The 21179-nt window shown below is 47.2% G+C and overlaps 3 protein-coding genes across 4 annotated transcripts in view; 2 read left to right on the top strand and 1 right to left on the bottom strand.

Moving 5' to 3' along the window:
* Positions 1-3143, top strand: part of cbfb (core-binding factor subunit beta) — a 29773-nt gene extending 26630 nt beyond the window's left edge. Inside the window, exon 6 of the mRNA XM_088939050.1 lies at positions 886-3143. Coding sequence (XP_088795176.1) covers positions 886-954 — 69 coding nt within the window. The 3' untranslated portion in view covers positions 955-3143. The remainder of the gene's footprint in view (positions 1-885) is intronic.
* A 2086-nt stretch (positions 3144-5229) lies between these two features.
* phaf1 (phagosome assembly factor 1) lies at positions 5230-19231 on the top strand. Of its 2 annotated transcripts, none has more exons than XM_088938839.1 (16): positions 5230-6080; positions 7833-7915; positions 8160-8243; positions 8608-8651; positions 8995-9074; positions 9389-9483; positions 10045-10109; positions 11338-11450; positions 12358-12491; positions 12992-13075; positions 13493-13575; positions 13671-13714; positions 14006-14055; positions 14728-14786; positions 15339-15411; positions 16803-19231. In XM_088938839.1, exons 1-16 carry the CDS (start codon positions 6017-6019, stop codon positions 16893-16895), a joined length of 1248 nt encoding a protein of 415 aa, XP_088794965.1. In that variant the 5' UTR covers positions 5230-6016; the 3' UTR covers positions 16896-19231. The 2 variants fall into 2 exon arrangements, with proteins under 2 accessions (XP_088794965.1, XP_088794964.1); XM_088938838.1 differs by having other exon boundaries at positions 5233-6080; positions 10012-10109.
* Positions 19232-19672: 441 nt separating this feature from the next.
* On the bottom strand, positions 19673-20922 carry b3gnt9 (UDP-GlcNAc:betaGal beta-1,3-N-acetylglucosaminyltransferase 9). Its single transcript, XM_088938840.1, has one exon. The coding sequence runs from the start codon at positions 20920-20922 to the stop codon at positions 19699-19701; it is 1224 nt and encodes a 407-aa protein (XP_088794966.1). The 3' UTR covers positions 19673-19698.
* Positions 20923-21179: the final 257 nt, after the last annotated feature.

Raw genomic sequence — 21179 nt, 5'->3', positions numbered from 1 at the left:
TTTATCTGGCCGTGGTTTGAGAAGTTGGGACAGAGCTGGCAGCACTTGGCACCCTTACGCTGCGATGATGATGATGATGATGATGATGATGATGGTCCATCTCAAACTGCAAATGTATTGACAGTGTTTTCTGCTCTGGAAAGGAAAGCCTGGCCATGCTCCACCCCAATTAGCGGTCTCTGAGGAGAGAGGCTCGAGTGTAGATGTCACTGGGCTAAAGAGACCAGGAGGTGTCCATGTGACTCCATAGAGCCGGGGTCCCGGGACAGAGGGGCTGTGCTTCGTTCTCGCACAGCTGCAGCTGATTAACAGGGAATGTGGGTGACCTGTGTCTGGGCATCCCAGGTTGAGGATCTGGTTGTTTGTGTAGTAGGAGAGTGTGTGTGTGGAGACTACGCACTGAGCTGTGTTTCTTCTGAATCCTCACCTGAACTGCTGAGATCTGTCAGCTGCAACAGAGCTGTGAAAAGCCAGGTTACACACAGAGGAGTGCAGCAGCTGAGTGACTGCTGCTGGTATGCCCACTCCGCAGGAAAGAATCGCATGATAGCGTGTGGCTGATCCCCAAACTTCCTTCGCATCCTGTCCACCAGAGAGCCGGCGCTGGGTCCGAGCTACGAACAGCCATCTGCAGTGGCCATCTTTTTAAGTTTGTCGTGGGTGTTTAATTTTTTTTTCTGTATGAGCATTATTTCTGCATTTCTGATCTTTTTTTTGTAGTTCTGCCCCCCTGAACACCCACACAGCCATAAAACAGTTTTTTTTTTAGCATCCCGCAGAAGCAGTTTTTTTTCTTCAGGGCTGTTGTGCCTTCTGCCGGTCAGTATGCTGTAGTGCAGCTATTTCAGTTCGTGTAGGTAACCGTGATTCGCTCTCTCTGCACAGGCGCGGCGGCAGCAGGACCCCAGCCCCGGCTCCAACATGGGCGGCGGCGAAGACAGGACCTTGCGCTAAGCGCCCCCTGCTGTCCGGCTGTGAGAATGCAGGCGTTTCGGCCGGCTTTCAACTCGCCAGCGTCTGAGTGGAACAGGAGACCAAAGTCCAGGGGGCTGGAGGGGTGTCTTCGCCTGGCCTGGGGGGGAGGGAGGGGGCAGGCTGGCTGAGACCTCTCCCCCAGGGGTTTGCACTATGTTTTAAGTTATATTACCCACCGTTTTTCTATCGTATGCATGGAGCTTGTAACACCTCTTCTGCAGGTTTTTAAAAATTCTTTTGTTTCTTATGCAAGCTTATTATTTTAAGCATTATTTTAATAATGGCATTTGATTATTTTTTATTAACAGTTTGTGTGACAAGTCAGGATGTTTACTTTTTCTTTGTTTTATATATATATGTAGGTCAAAAATTGTTCCTGGTTTATTGCGGGATTTCCGTGGAAAGAAAAAATCAGTTTTTAAAGAAAAAGGAAGAAAAATAACCTGCTGGTGAAGAACACTTCCTTGTGTTTTCTGAGTTTTTCACTTCTCGCGCTCTGTCTCCTTTTGCTGTCTGACTGAAGCGCGTGTGAAAATGCTTAAAGCAGAAGCAGCAGCACAAATCCACATTAGTCACTGTAGCTCAGAGCATGCTCACTGCAAGACAAGTTCACCCCCTTCTCCTTTCTGGAGAGCCCTCACTCGCTGTTCAACTGATCTGTCTTTAATCGCTCTGTGGAGTCAAGGTTTGTACGTACAGTGGCAGTGGATTTTTAAAAATCAAAAATGTTGCATTTCTGGCATTCCCAGCCCTGTTTAAAACTTTAAAAGATCAAGGATTTAGCACCAAGACCTATTGGATACATTTGAAAAATGCGCAGTATTTGGAAAACTGTATACCGAATAATTAGAGCTGGAATTTGGAAACTAAACTGCTGAAAACAAAGGTAGAGCTTTATTAAATGTAGGTCAGCTCCTGTCTCCCGTGTTGGAGATCTGGGTTTATCTTTGCCAAACTCTCGCGAGGCATGGAGGAGAGAGTAAGGCTGACATTCAGGAAGGGGAGATAACTGCTTATTCAGCTGGAATTACATTAAAGCCAAGCTGCACAGAGGCCACACCAGGAGGAAAACTGAGCAAGCTGATCAGCTCTGTAAAGGTCCAAGCCCCCTCAGTAAAGCTGCCAGAGGTGCTAAGAGTCGAGTTGAGAGGGATCGGGTGAAAATGTCCAGCCCTCTTTGCCAACGGTTGCGTTGTCGTGTTTTGTGGCTTTTGCAAAGGCTTCCGATTTAAAATGTTATTTTGGAACGAAGCCCTCGGAGATCGGCAGCAGGAGATGGTTTCTGTATTTTAAGGGAGGGGACTGTGATGTAATGTTGGAAGGAGCCACGAACGTGCCTGTGAGGGGGATGGGGGAGAGGGGGCGAGGAGGGGAGCGCAGGGCCAGCGTGCGGGAGGAAAGGCAGGGGGAGATGGGTGGTGCGCCTGGGGAGTCCTCACCATGCTTCTTTAGCCCAGCACTGTTTTTACTTGCAGGGCTCTGACAGCAAAGACCCACCGGACTGGGTCTTGTTAACAGCACAGCGCGTTTCTCTCACAGCCTGTCTTTTTCTATGGATTTCAAACCATAATGTGGAAACGCCTGCTTCTTTTTTAAACGCCATTTAACAGACAGTCTGGGTCCGATTTATATTCAACCCACAAACCAAACTGTTGTATTTTGCAATAGTGCTGTAGCATATATCATACACCAGAACTGTTTATGCAACCTACCTCCAGCTACTACCAAAAAGCGGATTTGGGTTTTCTTATTTGGGTGTTTTTGCTGGTTGGTGTTTTTTTGTTGGAATGTGAAGAGCAGGCCTGGCTGAAGAGAGCCTGAGTTGACCTCTGACCTCTGACCTCTCCCATCAGTGTTGCTGACATGCCTGTGCTCTGCCCATGTCCCGTCTTAGTGCTGGCATTAAGATGAGGGTTCACTCCCTGCTGGTTAGCTTTCTTCTTTCCTTTTTTATTTTTTATTTACTTAATTCTGTTAAGTTATTGACACAAGTGGAGCCTTGTTTTCCATTCCTGGAATGAAGAAGTGGCAACTTGTTGTTTGTCCTTCAGGAGTTGCCTTAAGTGATGAAATTGCTTTTGCTGTCTTTTTTTGTTCTTGTTTTATTACATCTGAAGTGTTTAATGTTTGTTTTTTCCTTTTTTCTTAATAAACTTGTATCAAACAGACATGGCCTCTTGTTTGCTGTCATGTTATCCCTACTTAAGCTCAAATGGAAAGGTGCTTAGGCTCCTTCAGGGCAGAGTGGGTCAGAGTGCCCTGAAGCTGCCCGAGCAGGAAATTGGCAAGAGTGGTCCAGCGTTGCCAACTTGCCTCCGGCTCCTGGATGTCTGGATCACCTCTGGTGGAGGTGACTTTGTTTTTGGAGGCTGTACCTACACCTGTGCTGGGCTGGTCCAAGCTCTGAGAAGCATCCAGGTGACAGCTGGGAGATCATGGGTCTCTCTTGAAGCTTTTGATTCACAGGTAGGACGTACTTGCAGAAAAAGCAAACAAAAGCCTGGATATGTGTGCCTGACTGAGAGAGGTGATCCCAAAACCCCCACATATCACACGCTGACAGGTACAGAAGCCTTAACCCTGTGCCCTTGCAATGTGGACGGAGAGTCACCTGGCATCACTGAACTCAGTGGGCAGGATCCTCCTAGTCTCCATTGACATTAGAGACACCTACAGCACTGGTATCTGTCAATTACTGCATAATTACAGGCTCTGTTGTCCCAGGGGCACTTAATTGCTCTCTGCAATGGGGTGAGATTTATTCGACTGTTCCATTCACTACTTGAACTTGACCTTTATTGCCATATATAACTGGTACATGTACTGGTACAATGGAATTCTTACAGAAAGTCTCTCGATTGTTAAAAAAAGTGTAAAACACAAAGTGCAGAAAGTGCATCAAGACAATATGCAAACAGTAGACATTGTACAAGTAAACAGTTTGAATGTAAACAATGTAGACATGTAAACAATGACTACAGATGTGCAATAAATAAAATTACAATGAGGTAGATGGTGTAGGTGTGGTCCGAGGGGCATGGCCAAATGTGTTCGCCAATCACACTGCTTGTGGATAGAAGCTATTGAGGAATCTGGTGGTAAGTGTCCGTATGCTCTTATATCTCTTGCCTGAGGGCAGTGGGTGAAGAGCTCATGCCTGGGGTGGTGACTGTCCTCTGTGATGGCCAGAATTCTACCACAGCAGCGGTCCTCATAGAGCTGTTTAATCTCGGTGAGACCACAACCAATGATCTTCTGGGCCATATTGACCATTCTCTGCAGTGCCTTTCTCTCTCTCTCTAGAAGAGGTGTTGCTGTACCACACGGTGATCCCATTGGTAAGGACGCTCTCGATGGGGCAGCGTTAGAAATTCACCAGCATCCCCCATCGCTTGAGGCACCTCAGGAAATAGAGGCACTGCTGAACCTTCTTCAAGATAATGTCCGTGTTTACAGTCCAGGTTAGGTCATTAGAAATGTGAAATCCCAAAAACCTAAAGCTGGTGACTGTTTCCATTTCCGTTCCATCAATACTGAGTGGGCTGCGAGTGTGTGGCCTGTGTCTCCGAAAGTCTACTATTAGTTCCTTTGTTTTACTCATGTTCAAGTCCAGGTTAGTGCTCTGACACCACCTCAGCAGCTGTACGTCTTCACTATAAGATAGCTCTCCAAATATAGATATTAAAATACTTTAAGTAGTGATTAATGTGAGGCATTTAACATAGCCAGTACAAAAGGATTTTAGAGCAGGTATGAGCATTATTGTTTATCAATAGGGAACTGTCTATAGAGACTGAAGAAAAGCTAATTACCTATTTAAAAACAGAACATGTGAACTGTAATGTATAATGCAATTATTTTACAGTACCGTGTGTTGTTTGTAATACATGTAATTTATCATTGATCAATATTACCATGACAACTAATAAATATCTCCATAAAAAATCACTTTTTTGGCATCTTTTTGACAGTTGCATCTCTTTTAACAGAGTCCTTCACATAGGTGAGAAAATGGACTCCTTAAAATTAAATAAAATGTTAAGCAGCCCTCATTTTAGGGAAACGGCAAGATTTATCTTCTCGTGACTGCACAAAATCACAGGTTTTACGTCCTGAAACTAAGCAACAACGGGGGTGGGCGCTTTCCAAGAACAGCGGCATAACCAGCCGTGAGTACCAGCTCTTATCTCAAGAGGTCGAACAGATGCAGGAGTCTCCGCACCGCACGCATCCTGACCCGGAAGTACTGCCGCCGGAAGTTAAGGCATCAGCTGATCGCGCTGTCGCTAATGGAAGTTGCTGTTGTTGTTTTACCAGGGCAAAGAAAGAGCCGAGCAAGGAAATCAGCTGTAACAGGTCAGCACAGCCCGGGATTGCTGGAGCAGGATTTTAAAAGTTAACGTTGTACATAACTCACATACACCGGAAAGAAAAAAAATATTTATTATATATAGCTGTAGGTCATTTTTGCTTTTAATTTGTGTTGTGCCAGAAGAGAGCAGTATTTGTATAGAATTTAAAGATTTTTTTTTATTTATTACAGAAGAACGATTGAATGTGACTTTATGCCCAGGGTAAGGGTACTGGAAACGGGTGTAGTCTTAACTGGAGAGCGTCGTGTCAGCCCGGCTCTCCCAGTATGTTTGTTTAACAGCAGGGCACTGCCGGTACGCAAGACTGAGAACAAACAGCTATTTCGTAACATACCGCACTCTTCTAAAATAATCCGTGAACATTACTGTACTGTAGCACTACATAAATAGATTAAAACTATTTACGTTCTCTGTCCCCAAGTAAACATTTGTGTTTTAATAACCTAAAAAGAAAAGAACCACTTAGCATTGTTTTAAAATAACCGCGACCTACATTCCGAATCTAAATCTTTGGAGATCCTTGGCGTTTTATTTTATTTTTAATCTCACGCGTGCCTCGGATTAAAGAAAGCTGTTGATTTAAGCGAAAGCTTTCTCGAGTCCTCGCGAAATCCCAGGATCGTACAAAGGTGGCGAGCCGGACCGATACCCCAGCTGCCCCCTCGCCAATGCTGGATCTGGAAGTCGTTCCTGAGAGATCCCTGGGAAATGAACAATGGGAATTCGCGCTAGGTAAGCGCTCCGTCGGCCTTTCAACTCTCCGAGATGTTGTTGTGATGACCAATGTACCGCTCAGGATTTCTAAAACATTTTAATTACTTCAGAACTGCAGACTACCTAGCCTAACCTAGCCCAGTAGCTACCCTCCGGTGGTCCGTGGGTTCTGTTATCACGCTGCCACTTGCACACGAGTGTCTGTTGTGTCGGGGAGAGACAGAGTGTGCGGGGGTCTGTATATGGGCCTAGTCACGAGGATCTTGTTGTTAGAGCTCACCTGGCTTTAATTAAAAATTGCTCACACCTGGAGGCAACTGATGAGTCGAACAAGTGATCTGTGCAATTAAGAGACCTCTTGTCTTTCGTAGTTGAAGAGTACTTAGACGTTAGTCCTGAATTACTTCATTTAACAAATCACCTGTTTAATTGATCACAATGAATTGTTCCATAGTTGTGGAAACCGGTGATTTGATGGTGTCCTGCAGAACCTGTTGCACTGGGGCTCCAGGTGTAAATATTGTTCGCCCAATTGTATACTTATCTGGGACTGAAGTTTACACCCTTGTGTAATAAAATTGACTGTCATTGTTTAAATCGAGAGGGAAAAAGCTCTTGTGCTAACTTGATACTGTTCGATAATTGATTTATTTCCAAGGCCAGTTTCATGTTTAATGGTGTGAAAATAAATGTAACTTACATCAGTGCTAGGATGCAAGAACAGACTGTAGATAGGTTTGTATGTAAAGGCCTGGGCTATTGGTTGTTAATTTCTGGAGTGGCCGTGTGTACAGGAGAATGCAGTCTTGAGAGACCAGCTGTGTAAGAAACACCGGAGATCTGCTGTGTTCCCAAACGGGTGCTCACGCTAAGCTCAATTTCCTGATTACATTCCCCCCGGTTTCGAAACTCTCACACCTGTATCACAGGAATAATGCTGCAGCTAGGAGAGACCAGGAGGCACAGCTTCTGTAGCTGGAACCGTACAGATCAGCATGAACATCACGCTGCTGGTTCTGGAGCCCTTCTTACTAGATGCACAAAACACCTTAGGTGAAATCTCTCCTGAGGTTTCTCTTTCAGTGTGTGAGTGTTCCAGTTGTTTAAGGACGGGACACATAGTGACAACAGCACCAACGTTAATGAGAAGCGGTGCATGATTAATATACAAGCTTGTTTAGCCTGGGTTAAATATCCCCCAAGCTCATGCACTGTTGGAGTTCCCTGTGCCCAACAGGGGGTCCCCCACACTTCTGTCCCAGGACCCCTTAATTTTCTCACTCACATCCCAGTGAGGCCGAGCATGGAGGATTCATCGCAGAGACATCAGCTTTCCGGAAGGCCATGGAATGGAGATGGAGGACTGTGGTGTAGCTGTTTCCTCCTCTTTGTGTATTTATTTGTGAGCGTAACAGAGGCTCTCCTTCATTCTGTCGCTCCCCAGTGGGACTGCGTTGTGTAGTTTCTTTAAGGGAAAGACAGAGACATCCCTGTGCTCAGTGGTCCAGCTGTGTGGGTGCCTGGCGTGACAGGAATGTGGCTAGGTCTGCTTGTTCTGGTGTGCCTGCTGCTTCAAGCTGGGATTTATTGCTAGGGTGCTGTTCTTCTGATTAGGATTTGTGAGTGGGCAAAGGACATGCAGCTGATGGGACTGTGGGGTTTCAGGAGGCACCTGCTGGTCTGCTGGAAGGGGTTGGGGGAGGTGTTGCACTGAGACTGGGATCTCTGGGAGGAGATCACAGAGAGAAACTCCTGCTGTGTGTGTTGCAGGCATGCCGTTGGCCCAGGCCATTGCTATTCTGCAGAAGCACTGCCGGATCATCAAGAATGTTCAGGTTCTCTACAGCGAACAGGTGGGTACAGGGAGCAGGCACCTTGGCGCGCAAGTGGTGAATAATAATCATCTAAAACAGACAAGTGCTTGCAGCCTTCTACTGCTGGATTGGTTTTTATGCTACAAGCCTAATTAGATGTGACGCATCTCTTGACCAACTGTTTGAAGAAGCTAATAGCAGTATTCCCCGGAGTGTTTAATTTTGGTGATGCATAACTCAGTGCTGAAATTAATGATTCGGTTTCTTCCTATTGCAATTCCAGACTCCTCTGAACCATGACCTCATACTTAACTTAACTCAGGATGGAATTAAACTGCTGTTTGATGCTTGGAACCAGAGGCTGAAGGTGAGAGGGAGGGTTTTCTGGGTCTGTCTGCTCGCTTGCCTCGGTGTGTCCTGGGGCTCTGGACTTTGTCCAGAGTTGATTTTTCATCCTTTCTGCTTGCTGACTTGGACATTTACTTAGGTCTGAATTTACAGACACTTGTCCTGGGTTCTAAAGTTTCTTGGTAGTGTTTTAAAAATTTGTTTTGAAACATTTCTGTACCTCTGAATGACTTATTCTGCTTAATGTTTTAAATCAACAGATTTCCTGTTTTCTTAATAAAATAGCATGATACCTTTCCCTTTGCAACGTTTGTGGCTTGCTGTGTATGTTTTTTGAGCGGTAGTCTGTTTACATTTGTAATCCACTGATTCTGTTTTGTCAGGTAATTGAAGTGTACGACTTGAGTAAAGTGAAGCTGAAGTACTGGTGAGTGCGCTCCTTCGTCTCTCTGATTGTGTCACGCACTGGTTCAGAGACTGCAGTCTGCGAGTCAGGGAGGTGCCAGTGATTCTCAGATTGGTTCATCTGTAGCGATTACTGGTTTGCCAAGCAGTAAACCTGTATTTCAGATGGAACTGGCAGCGTTCTCAGGGGGTAAATGATTTTGCTTTCACAAGCACCTGCAGATTCCCGAGCTGTTATTTAGCCGTTCCTGTGCCGCCAGCCCGTCGTGCTTCAGCTGGGACCCCCCGGCCCCCCAGCGCGCTGCTCTGTCACTGTGGCTGTCTCGCTGTCCTGATGGACTCTGTGCTCCTCTCTCTCCCTTCAGTGGCGTCCATTTCAACTCTCAGGCCATCGCGCCCACCATCGAGCAGATTGACCAGTCCTTCGGCGCAACCCACCCAGGAGGTACGAGGAGGGCTGTTTTCTCCTTTCTGTCGCCGTCCAGATTTACAACCCCTTTGTGTGCTGCAGACTGTTGAACATTTTGGAAATAGATTTTTTTAGTCGTCTGTCAGTGCAGCCATAGGTTAATGCTTTACTAAACATGACTGTTTCAGCAGTGAAACAGAAATATTCTGGGTGGTGTTTTTTGGGGGGTGGGGGACACTGGAATTGGGGTTAGAGGTCGAGCACAGCAGACGTTAGCTGGTGGCGCCTTGATTTCTATGACAATTTCCTCCCTCTGGAATGGCAGCTCAGTGGCGTTTGCTGTTTCTCAGTTTACAATGCGGCCGAGCAGCTCTTCCACCTGAACTTCCGAGGACTGTCCTTCTGCTTCCAGCTGGACGCCTGGAGTGAAGCTCCGAAGTATGAGGTGAGGCTGCAGCTCGGTACAGCCCAGGACGGGTTGGACTGGGCCTGTCCTGGTTCTGTGGTTTTGTAAATGTTTTTTGGGCATCAGAGCCGCACAGGTGGTCCTACTGAGTTATGTAAAGGAAATGAATCATCACAGCTGTATACAGCACCAGCACAATCTCAAAACTCTAGTCTAAGCCAATCATCTGTGCACCAGCAGTTAAAACTGTATGCTCTTGTTTCATTTATTGGCCATAGTATGTGGCTAAAGATTCTTGGTGTTCTTTTTCAGGAAAGCACATTGTATGTGTGCGTTGCAGCAGATGGAATCATTCCATCGATTTTGTTTTTTAATCAAAGGAAGAAAAGTTTGATTAATATTTTGATGTCTGTTTCTTTTGTTAAAACCTGCTATCCCAGCAGTTCCTGAGAAGGGCGTCCCCCTGTCTTCTGTACATTTAGTGCATGGAAACGGGTGGGTGTGTGTGTCGGTGAAAAATCTGACACGCACATACCCACCTAGCCATAGTTATTTTGCTTTTAACAGCCTAATTTTGCCCATGGCTTGGCCTCCCTGCAGATCCCTCACGGTGCCACAGTGAAACGCATGCACATCTACACGGGGAACAGCCTGCAGGACACCAAGTAAGAGCGTGTGGCTGTGGGAGCAGGTGCTTTCAGGTGATGCACACCTGAGCACCTGTCGCTGCAGGGTCAGGTGTGCATTTCCTCCTCCGCTGAGGCCAGGCACAGGCAGAGTAGCGCCGTGTGTCTGAGCAGCTGGAAGGAGAGCAGCTTTTGCTTCTGTGATGGTGTGATTTAAATGCATTTCAATAGCAGCATCTGGGCTCAGAAATAGTCTCAATGTTCTGTTTTTTAATGTAATAGGTGAAATATGTTCCAAGTAAAATATCTCAATTTTAGGAAGCCATGTTAATTAGCTGAGAGAAGGGCAGTTGCTTTGAAAACGATGCAGTGTGATCGTGCCAGTATCCTTGAAAGCGAACGCCAGCATCTTGTGCGCTTGGGTGCTTGTGAACTGCAGTATCTCACGCTGCGTGCACTTTGGCTTTGAATGTGTTTGGGGATGCAGCGCGTCGGAGGCTACATGCTGCATGTGTCACGTGTTTGTAATCATGTGCTGGAGCACATATGGAATTACGCTTCTGACTGAGAAAAGCTCTGACAACCTCTCAGCTCCAGTCTTACCAGACCAGCTGTGCCTGTCCTGCTGACCAGTACCCTCTAGAGAGCACGTCTAGGAGGTGATGAGACTGTGAAGATTTCTTTATGAAGCCCTGACCCTCGGGGATTTGTCTGGGAACTAGTCCTGTTCTAAAACACCTGGGTTTTTATAAAGAAAACCAAACGCCTTTCGACTTGCAGTGCATTAACACCTGCAGACAAAGTCTTGCACAATCGTAGTGCAGAAATCAAGGTGCAAACTTTGTTTCCTAGCAAGACAGACGTGTGATTTTAGAAATTTACAGTCAGTGGAAGTTTGTAACTGTCAGTTTGTTACTCCATGGAGGTTTGTACCTGTTTATTCATCATATTACATCATGTTTTTGATACCTGCTTATTTATTAAACAGGGGAGCTTAAGCTTGATCCTGGAGGAGCCCTCCTTGTGTTTTTCCTTAATTGGAAACTTGTAACCAGGAATCTTCACAGTTTTGTTGCAGCTTTAAGCAGTTAAGAGGTACTGCTTGAGTATAAGATTACAGAAAGTGAGATATAAAGCCAAATGTCGCAGGAGGTCACTCGTGGTCAGGGCTGGAAACTTTTCTCTGTGAGGCCGAATTTTCATATCTGCACAGGGCGTTTGTGTGCGTGTTTCCAGAGCTGATTTACATCTGTGTGTTCTGTTCCAGGGCCCCGGTGATGCCTCTGGCCTGTTACCTTGGGAACGTGTACGCAGAGTGTGTGGATGTGCTGAGGGACCGGGCGGGGCCGCTGGGTTTGAGACTCCGCCTCCTCACCGCAGGTACGGCTCTCCTGGTCCTGGCTGGGCTGTCAGCAATAAACCGTCTGGTTCCTGTCTGCTTTTGTCTGCCCTTCACTGGCTGTTAGTGGTACAGATCGCTGAAACCATAGCCGTTCACAGAGAAGTTAACGAACACGAGACAATTTCAGGTTGAATAGAAGGCTTAAGAGTGGTGGTGGTTAACCTTTGCTCTATTCTGCACCCCTTAAGTTTTCAAAATATTTTTTGCACCGCTGATCAAGGTCATTTCTTTAAACCTGAGATACATCATAACTATAGAATGAAAGCAATAGAATTTTATATGTATTTGAACGTTGCACTAAAATTAAGAATCCATGAATAATTACACACTTTTTTAAGATGACCTTAAAATACGTAGGTATGGTGAAACAAAGTAGTTGTATTAACTAGCCTGTGATTTATTTGTGTTTTCAGTAATTTACCTTCTAAAAAAATCTGTCAAGTCTGTCACCCCCAGAAAGGGCTTCTTGTGCCCCCAATGTGGGAGTGTGCCCGGGGTTATGAACCACTGCTTTTGAGTGATTTGTAAAGATTCATAAAGACAGACATGTCATAGACTGTACCTCTGGTCAAGGGGTTTCACCTGTTAAAAACCTTGATCATGTTTGCACTTGTACGCTGGGGTGTCTTTCTCTTCTCTGCTCTAGTGATTGTGATTTTTAAAAGAAGCCAGTTAACTACGTGATGTTTCAGAGGATTTTTACAGGAAGAGCCAGTCCTCAGAGAGTGTCCTGCTAAATCAAGCTGAATCCCGAGTGCTTCCGCAGTTGCACAGCCCTTGTCTGGTCTGTGTCTGAGGCAGAAGTAGCCGGGCAGGGCCGGGCTGGGGTTGGGGTGGCCGCTGCCAGCGCTCAGCACTCAGCGCGAGTCCGTGTCTCCCCGGCAGGCTGTGGGCCGGGCGTGATGGCCGATGCCAAGGTGCGGGTCCTGGAGCGGAACATCTTCTTTGGAGACTCCTGCCAGGACGTGCTGAGTGCCCTGGGGTCCCCTCACAAGGTCTTCTACAAGTCGGAGGACAAGGTGCGCCCTTCTCTCTCCCTCTACCGCCCCGTCATCTCCTCCCTGCGGCTTCACTCTCCGCTCTGTCGGTGTCGGTGCTGCTGGAGGGGTTTCAGCCCGTTTCACTGTCACAGCACCACAGCACAGGTTATCTCTGGCACGGCTGCCTCTGACCCAACTCCAGACTCAAATTATTGATGTGGGGCCTGTGGCTGCAGCTCCCCAGTTTACTGTTGAGGTCCCCAACCCGTGAGTGGAAGGGATCCCCATCAGCTCTTTCTCAAGATCTCATCTGCACTCCTCTACTGTATGTTGGCACCCCAACGGTTGACTGTGAGGCTCGTGCCAGAGCTGCGTGGCTGACCTGGAGGGGCTCAGCACAGACTGACAAATATTATTTATAGAGAGAGGATTTCGCACACACTGGCTTGAGCTTCCTGCTCTAGTCACCATTACTGGGGCTGGGACACTGGGGTTTTGCGCTCTGGTTCTAATTCTGTGCCTCTCTGTCTCTGTTCCAGATGAAGATTCACTCTCCCTCTCCACATAAGCAGGTTCCCTCCAAATGCAACGACTACTTCTTCAATTACTTCACACTGGGAGTGGTACGGCCTTCCTGTCGCTGGGCTGGGCATTCAGCTACTCAATGAGAACTGTAACACTTTCATAACGCAGACGCAGGTCTGCTGAGCTGTGGTTACTTTTACTTATGGGTTAGGGCTACACCTTGGGGCATGGGCTGTGCATTTGTGCATAAGGGTAGGACTAGTCTGGATTTGTGATGGGTTTAGGCTAATGGTAATGGTTAAGGAGCTGGTTATGGTTCAGTGTTAAGCTTAATTTCATGGGAAGGCTAGTGTTCAAATGCAGTTAGGGGCAAGGTGCTAGGTGTAGGTTAGGACTCAGCTATGGTTAGTATTAGTCTTTGAGCTAGGGTGTAAGGCGCTTGGTTTGTTTTGGGTAAGGGTTCTGCAGATCCTAGTTCAAAATGTCACATCTAATTTTCTGTTTTTCTGTTGCAGGATATTCTGTTCGATGCCACTACTCACCTGGTGAAGAAGTTTGTTCTTCACACAAATTACCCCGGTCATTATAATTTCAATATGTGAGTCTCTCTTTAGATGACTACTCAAGTTTAAAAAGATTAATATTGAACATGACTTGGTGTAATGATTTGTTTGTTTCTTTATTTCTCTTTAGTTATCATCGATGTGATTTCAGGATCCCCCTTGTTATCAAAAAAGGTCAGTGTTCTCTCAGCTGCCCTGTCTGTTTCCTCTAATCTCTCTTTCAGCTGTTCCTGTCTTTTCTCATTTTCACAGATGAAAAAAACCCACATAATTAGCTGCCTCAGCTGTTTTGGTCAGTAGTAGTATCTTAAATACTTTTCTCATCTAATCAGTGAAGCCAGTGCTTTGACTGTTGTGTTACTGGTTGTCAGCCTGTTCTCTAAACAGCTAATTACCTGTCTGCTCACAGGCTGCCCCCTCAGTGAGCAGTTTCTTCTCAAATGGATCTTGGTTTTTCTTTTGTAGAACATGCCAACTCTCAGACTGAAGACTGCACTTTAACATCCTACAGCAAGGTGAGGCATGCCGAAAAGCCAAGACCACACCTGCCCTGCCCACCTCTGCTTTTCATGCTGAGCAGGAGTTCCACACATATAAAAAGACAGCAATACAATGTCCTAGTGAAGTTTTATTCTCTTAGCCTTCTCCCAGATCTGCATTTCTTATCTTTGACAACGCATCCTGAAACAGATTTTACAACACAGTGCTTTAGTACGAAGTGGCTCGAGGGCTAAGGGTTATCTGAGATGGACCGGTGTTACACCCACAAGAATGCTCTTGTCTTCTCCGGTCTCAGATCTGCCTAGATTAGCTCCTCAGCCTGTGAGCTGAGCTGCAGTCATGCAGGACATGAGCTTTGACCTGACAGGGTTGCATTTTGATACGGACTGAACGCACCTGCACCAGGTTGTCTTCAGTTTTCTCTGTTTGATTTTGAAAGCCCGCTGGGGTGGGAACATGTGCACAGCTGCCTTTCCTGAACAGTGTGCTGGGCTCTGATGAAGGTCATGGCCTGTTGTATGTCATATAGAATGTCTCCTTTGCCTGTTCTAGATTTTGCCATTACTTCTGTAAGTAAATGAGTGGATAAATTAAGGGAGTTGTAGAAAAAGCTCCCGTACTGCATCAGTTCCCATAAAATTATCAGCCAAGATAAATTGGGTGTCCTCTCTTGTCCTCTGTTCTAGTGGGACCAGATTCAGGATTTTCTCGGTCACCCAATGGAAAAGCCAGTGGTTCTTCACAGGTGAGAAACCGACTCCAGCTGGGAAGAAGCTCTGATGTACTGTATCGTGAGTCTGGGGATGTCTTTGACTGTATGGATGGATGTCTGCCCGTTATGCCTTCCGCTGTTTCTGTAACATCAGTTTTTTACAGGACAGGGTTGTTAGCCTTGTGCCCAACCTCCAACATGGAGGACCTGGTGCCCGACTTGGGACACAAACCCACTACCCCGAGATTAGAGTCTCGTGCTCTACCAACAGAGCTTGTCGGGGCCTCTCTTTGACTGTATGGAATTAAAATAATAATTTCCAGGATGTAAAAAAGCACTGATGTGAATTGTCCTGACTGAAGAGAAACTCAGATGTTTAGAAGAGACTTGTGTAGGTTAAAATTTGAAATGTTCTGTGTTTGAAACGAGAGAAGCCTGGGGCGGGACAGAGAGGGGTACTGGCTGTGGGGAGGCTGGGCAGTGCGAACAAGGGCAAGCTTGGGAACTGTCACACTGACCCTTGTGCTGCTGTGGAAGGGATCAGCTCATTGTATGTGACTCTTCACAGTTACCATTGTTCTGCAGGTCATCTTCTGCAAACAACACCAACCCATTTGGATCCACATTTTGCTTCGGACTTCAGAGAATGATTTTCGAGGTACGTGGAAATCAGGTGTAAAGCACTGGAAGGGTGGAGCTGTAAATCTCTGTTTTGGGGTTTTTGAAGGAGAAACCAGACCCAGAGGAGATTGACTACATTTCAGTTTTCTGTAGCGCTGCCAGCGTCTGCCTCCAATAGTCAGTGGTGATAATAATAGTAATAATAATAATAATTGCTTAAACTTATATAGCGCTTTTCTGGACACTCCACTCAAAGTGCTTTACATGCTTTAATGGGGATCCCCTCCACCACCACCAATGTGCAGCCCCATCTGGATGATGCGACAGCAGCCATAGTGCGCCAGTACACTCACCACATGTCAGCTATCAGTGGGGAGGAGAGTAGAGTGATGAAGCCAGTTCATAGATGGGGATTATTAGGAGGCCACGACTGGTAAGTGCCAATGGAAAATTTGGCCAGGATGCCAGGGTTGCACTCCTACTCTTTGAGATACAGTTTTACGTCTCATCCGAAGGACGACGCCTGTTTATAGTATAGTGTCCCTGTCACTATACTGGGCCATTAGGACCCACATGGACCGCAGGGTGAGCACCCCCTGCTGGCCACACTAACACCTCTTCCAGCATCAACCTTAGTTTTTGCCAGGAGGTCTTCCATCCAGATACTGACCAGGCTCACACCTGCTTAGCTTCAGTGGGCTGTCAGTTGTGAGTTGCAGAGTGATATGGCTGCTATTTCAGTGTAGCTTATGTGAACAGCTATATCTGACACCTGTATCTCAATGCACAGTCAGCTAAACATTCCCAATCAATAAAAACGTCCTGCATTTATAGTGCTTCACATCTACCACTGAAGAGTAACACCCACCAGGGTGATAGGAGTAGCCATTCTGCACCGGCAGCCCACTGAAGAACAGATCAGGTGGAGAAGTAATACCATGCTTCACCAGTTGAACTAAGGGGGAGTCCCAAGTGGAGTTTAGCATGTACATGGGGGTTAGCACCTCTTCTCCTACAAGTAGTGCCCTGTAACATCTAATAAGCATCTTGTCAGGATCTCCTCCAAAGACTGGTGCCCCTTATGCACAGTATCTCCCATCACCATACTGGGGCTACTTAATAACTCCCCTGAAAGCAGCATCCTGGTTTTCCTTCACCCATCCCAGCACTGACCAGGCCCACCCTTAGCTTGTCATTGAGGCCAGATAGTGGTGTTAATGCTGCTGCCATTGTTATGCAGCTGTGCATAGGACATTTTGGATTGTGCATCATGCAGGGCCTGATGCATACGTTCACGCAGCTATCTCGTGTCCGTGCCGTGGGCACAGGTGTGTTGTGGGAACACCTTGACAGTTGAGGTTTAAGGCAAGTGTACGTGCAGCACCAGTCTGTGATCAGTAACAGTGCCCTTCCTGTTTTTTTTTCCAGGTCATGCAAAACAACCACATAGCGTCTGTGACCCTGTACGGCCCATGCAAGCCCAGCAGCCACGCGCGGGCCGCAGAGCCCCTGGCCCACTGAGCGCTGCAGCAACACTGCCATCCACCCGGAGCACTACAGATCTTGAGCAGTACAGTGTGCCTTCAATTGCTGCCACTATCGTATGAGAAAGCATGACACGAGTCCTCTCCCTTTTCATTGCCGCCTTTGTGACGGGCGCCTGGCAGAGTCTGACGGTAACGTTTCTCCCCCCTCCCTGTCACCTCTCGCCCTCTGGGGGGAGTCGGGCAGAGGCTGGGGTGGGGAGCCATCTGTCCATGGTGCCTCCTGTTGTCTCGTTAACACGCAAATCCCCGCAGCACAGATTCACAAACATGTCCACAAGGGAAAAAAAGACAGAGAGACACAGACATACATTCGCACGTAAGTTGCACATACCGAACAGTTCTCGTGAAGGTGGAGAAAGAGAGCTGAGGGAGATACAAGCACAAACGCGCCGCACTGCGCCGCGGCGATCCTACCGGCCTGTCTGGGGGCGTAGATTAGCAGTGTGTGTGTGCGCGTGACTTCCTGATCGCGAGGCACCGCACTTCACACAAGGCTCAGCCGGCTCTGTAGTCCTCCAGAGACCAGCTGAGTCTACACACCAGAGAGGGTCTGCTCTTCACAGGCATTTTTCTAATTCAAGCTGTAGCATGCATTCTTTTTTTTAAAAAAAAACAAAACTTTGGTTTTAACATTTGCACTAAATACACCATTACTTGAGAACTGTCTGCCGGTCACCAAGGAGAATCTGTTTCTTGTTTTTTTCAGAGAGGGGGTGTGGCGGGCGACTGAGCTCGCTTGTGTTGTGTCGTCAGCTGTCCTTGTGCACAGTAATACCCTGGGCAGGGTCACTGCCGCTGTACGGTTTACTTTGAACTTTTTTTTTAATGCCAAACTTTTAGCCAAAGATGCTTCATCTCTTATCCCACTTGGCTCTGACCCCAATGGGAATGAACATTTGTTTTAAAACATTAAGAATGTTTTCTTTCTGTCCTTCTAGTAGGGTTTTCTTTTATTCTATCCTCCCCTCTGCTAGCTAGTATCATAGTCATTTATCTCTCTCATTTTTTAACAGTTATCACCACCTCATTTGTTTTAAATGAAAAAAACTTTCATCTCATTTTAAATCGAATAAATAGTAGCATCTAATATGAACTACGCGCAGCCACGATTGCGTTTTTAAATGCGTGTACAGATTTGTAAATACAGCATTTTTTGTAATTTTAATGAACTGTACAATGTAGGCCTGCATTGTTTCACTGAAGTACACAGAAATCAAATACATCTGGAATCGACTCAGAACCAGTACAGTATTTGCAAATTTGTGATGAGTGTTATTTGTATGAATAACCATGTGGTCTTCCCTCCTGCTCTGATATTCTAAGCAGTTTTGAACTCAGAACTTGCAGTTGTAGTGTGACACAAGTTTACCTGACTGTTCTTTGCTGTTACATTTTGTTGTTCTAATTGAAACCTGTGCTGTTTTCCTTGTATCAGTGCTTGCCGCAAGACATTTGTGCCTCTTACTTTCTTGCATAGCCTGTTTTAATTTTTTATTCAGATTAAAATGCATTAAGAGCATGTATTTTGAAATGTTAACATGTCGGGTTGTAAGTAATAGTTTATTTGTGCTCAGAAGAAAAAGAACAGACTAAATGAAATAAAATCTGAAGAGGAGGTGCTGAAGCGTGCTGTGATACCTGCCTGTTCAGCCACACCTGGAGGGCTTGAGTGTGTGTGGGTTTTAAGGATGCCCGGGTGAATGAACTCTGCTGGCAATGAACGACCCATTTCAGTGACTTTTAGACACGGTGGTGCCCTGTCCTACCAGGAGCTGAGCTGTGGCTGCTTTCCTCGTCTTCTGCATCTCAACAAAGCCTGTCTAAGGACTGGAGTCCTTGTATTGTACTTGGAAATGAAAGGCTTGGTGGGAGCACAGGTGTATCTCAAGTGCAATATTGATGTGAATGCTATGTTCACAATAATATGCATTTTTACATTTGGGGAATACTTGGGGATTTGCTACCCTCACCTATTTCAGAGAAGGGATATCCTTATTAAGGATTGTGAACATATATTAAGGAATGTTGCGTTTGTATTTAAGGCTTGCTGAATGAGAAGAGCGCTAATTCATTCTGCTGATCCTGTCGGCATTATTGAAAAATTGCAGCCCAGTGGGACAGCGATCACCGCCACTGGTGCAGCAATAAACACAGCCGCAGGTCCTGACGTGTGCCCACCAGGTCTCGGCCACATCGCGGCTCGTGTCTTTATCAAGAGCTCTCGCTTCGCTTGTATCCCGACGGCCCGCTGCAGGCTGCAGCTGACAAACGCAACGTTGGATGTAATAAATGTGAAGACAAAACCCAAAACATGAAGTAATGTTGGAATTCTTTTTAAGTGGAAATTTGTTATTCAACTGTATATGGGCATCTTGGCAATAGTTTAAAAACCCTTTGATTGTTTTTATTGCTGTTAATTTAAGGAAATTTAGTAAGATCTAAGTAAAATAAAATGTAGTGGTAACAATCACCTATAAAATAAACCAAGCACCAGATCCACGGTCATTAATGAACAAGAATTAGGAGGTAAATCACAGCTTCTGATCCCCACTAGGGAGAGGTGAATTGCTTCTTAGTTACTGACATTGATTGTGAAAGTGTTAACTGTTAAGGCATTTGTGAAACAGAATAATTATTTTGTTAAAATCTGTCTCTCTTGCATTGATTTAAAAATGTCTCTATACTCGTTGTACTGTGGCTTTGCAGCCATGCCACTGAAAACTCTGATCACCAATTAGAAGAAGCTGGAGTTCCCTGGCCTTCTGCATTGTGTGTCCTCATGTGGAGCCCCCTGGCCTGGGGGTCCTCATCTTCCTTCGCCACCTGAACGGCCCGTTGGGAGCCACCCTGGCGCTGCACTGGAGCTCTGGGTCGTGCAGCAGGTTCCACATGAGCCAGATCTGCGGCACAGTGAGGCTGTGGACCACCATGAGGTCCCTGTAGAAGCAGGGGTCGAACACTTGGAGGTGGGGGGCGGCCGAGGGCTTCACGATACCGAACGTGCGGAACCCCCTGTGGGGCTCCGGCTTCAGGCCGATCCGCAGCAGGCACATCCCCATGAACACGTCGTCGATGGGGAACAGCTCCACCTCCTTGCAGGCCCTGTAGAGCCTCCGGGCCGTGAATCCGGACATGACGAAGCCTCCTCCTCCGGCGTACGCTGGGTAGACGCCCTGGCCGTAAATGATCTCGGGGATGAAGTACTTGCTGGCTTTGGAGCGTATGGGCTGGGCGTGGTAGATAATGTCCCCGATGAAGACGTCCTGGGTGGCCTCCGTGTCCCGCAGGAGCTCCACGATGTTGTCCACGTTGACGTACACGTCCGCGTCGCCCTTGAAGATGAACTTCACGTTGGGGCAGAAGGCGTCCACCCACTTGAGGAAGTGAATCTCCTTCAGCGTGAGGTTGAAGAAGGTGTCCGCAAAGTCCCACAGCAGGATGTCTCGGAACGCGCGGCTCTCGTACTGCAGCAGGCGTTCCCACAGCGGGAGGGCCGTCCGGTTCTTGGGGACACCCAGCAGGAAGACGGTCCTGACCACGGCCCCGCCCAAGACGCCCTCCTTCCCCCAGGTGTGGCGGACCACCTGCCGCTTGTCGAACTCGTCCGCCAGGGTCTTGACGGCAATGAGCAGGAAGGGGTCGCCGGAGCACTTTCTGGGCTGGTTGAGCAGCAGCTGGAAGTCCCTGCAGTCCTTATTCCTCAAGTAGAGCTGGAAGTCAAACGGAGGGCGGGTGAGCAGCACGGGCCCGGTTGGACTGGTGCTCCTCTCCTCCTCTGCGGCGGGCTGGCACTCCAGTCTGTCAGGAAGCAGAGGGCTAGCCCGGCCTGCTGTCTGGCCTTCAGCCAGGGAGCCTAACAGGGCCCTGGAGCTTGGCATCGTCTTCGCAGGGTGCCAAATTCCCCAGGTTGCCGTGAAGTCAAACTGGGAGTACAGGACGATGCCAAACAGAAGGAGAAGGAAGACTGTGCAGATCACATCTCCCTTCAGCCGGACTTTCATGGTGGCCAGGTGAGATAGTTTATAGCAGAGGTTTTGACGCACCTTAGTTATGGTCATACAGGGCTCCTGTTGACAGGCAGGACGTTGGTCCTAAAAGCCAAACAGTCAAATGCGCAGAGCCATCTCTGCATTTGTAGTCCTGCTTCCTGTCTCAGGGCCCCTGTACGGACTGTGTAGTCCCCGGCTCTCTCAGACCGCAGGGCTGCAGCATTGGGGAAGGCAGCGCAGGCTGTGCCTCACCGTGAGAGGTCACAAAC

Source organism: Atractosteus spatula, chromosome 21, assembly GCF_055471065.1.
Source record: "Atractosteus spatula isolate fAtrSpa1 chromosome 21, fAtrSpa1.hap1, whole genome shotgun sequence".
Classification (NCBI taxonomy): domain Eukaryota; kingdom Metazoa; phylum Chordata; class Actinopteri; order Semionotiformes; family Lepisosteidae; genus Atractosteus; species Atractosteus spatula.
Note: the sequence above shows the minus strand (reverse complement) of the source record. Positions and strands in the feature narration are given on the sequence as shown.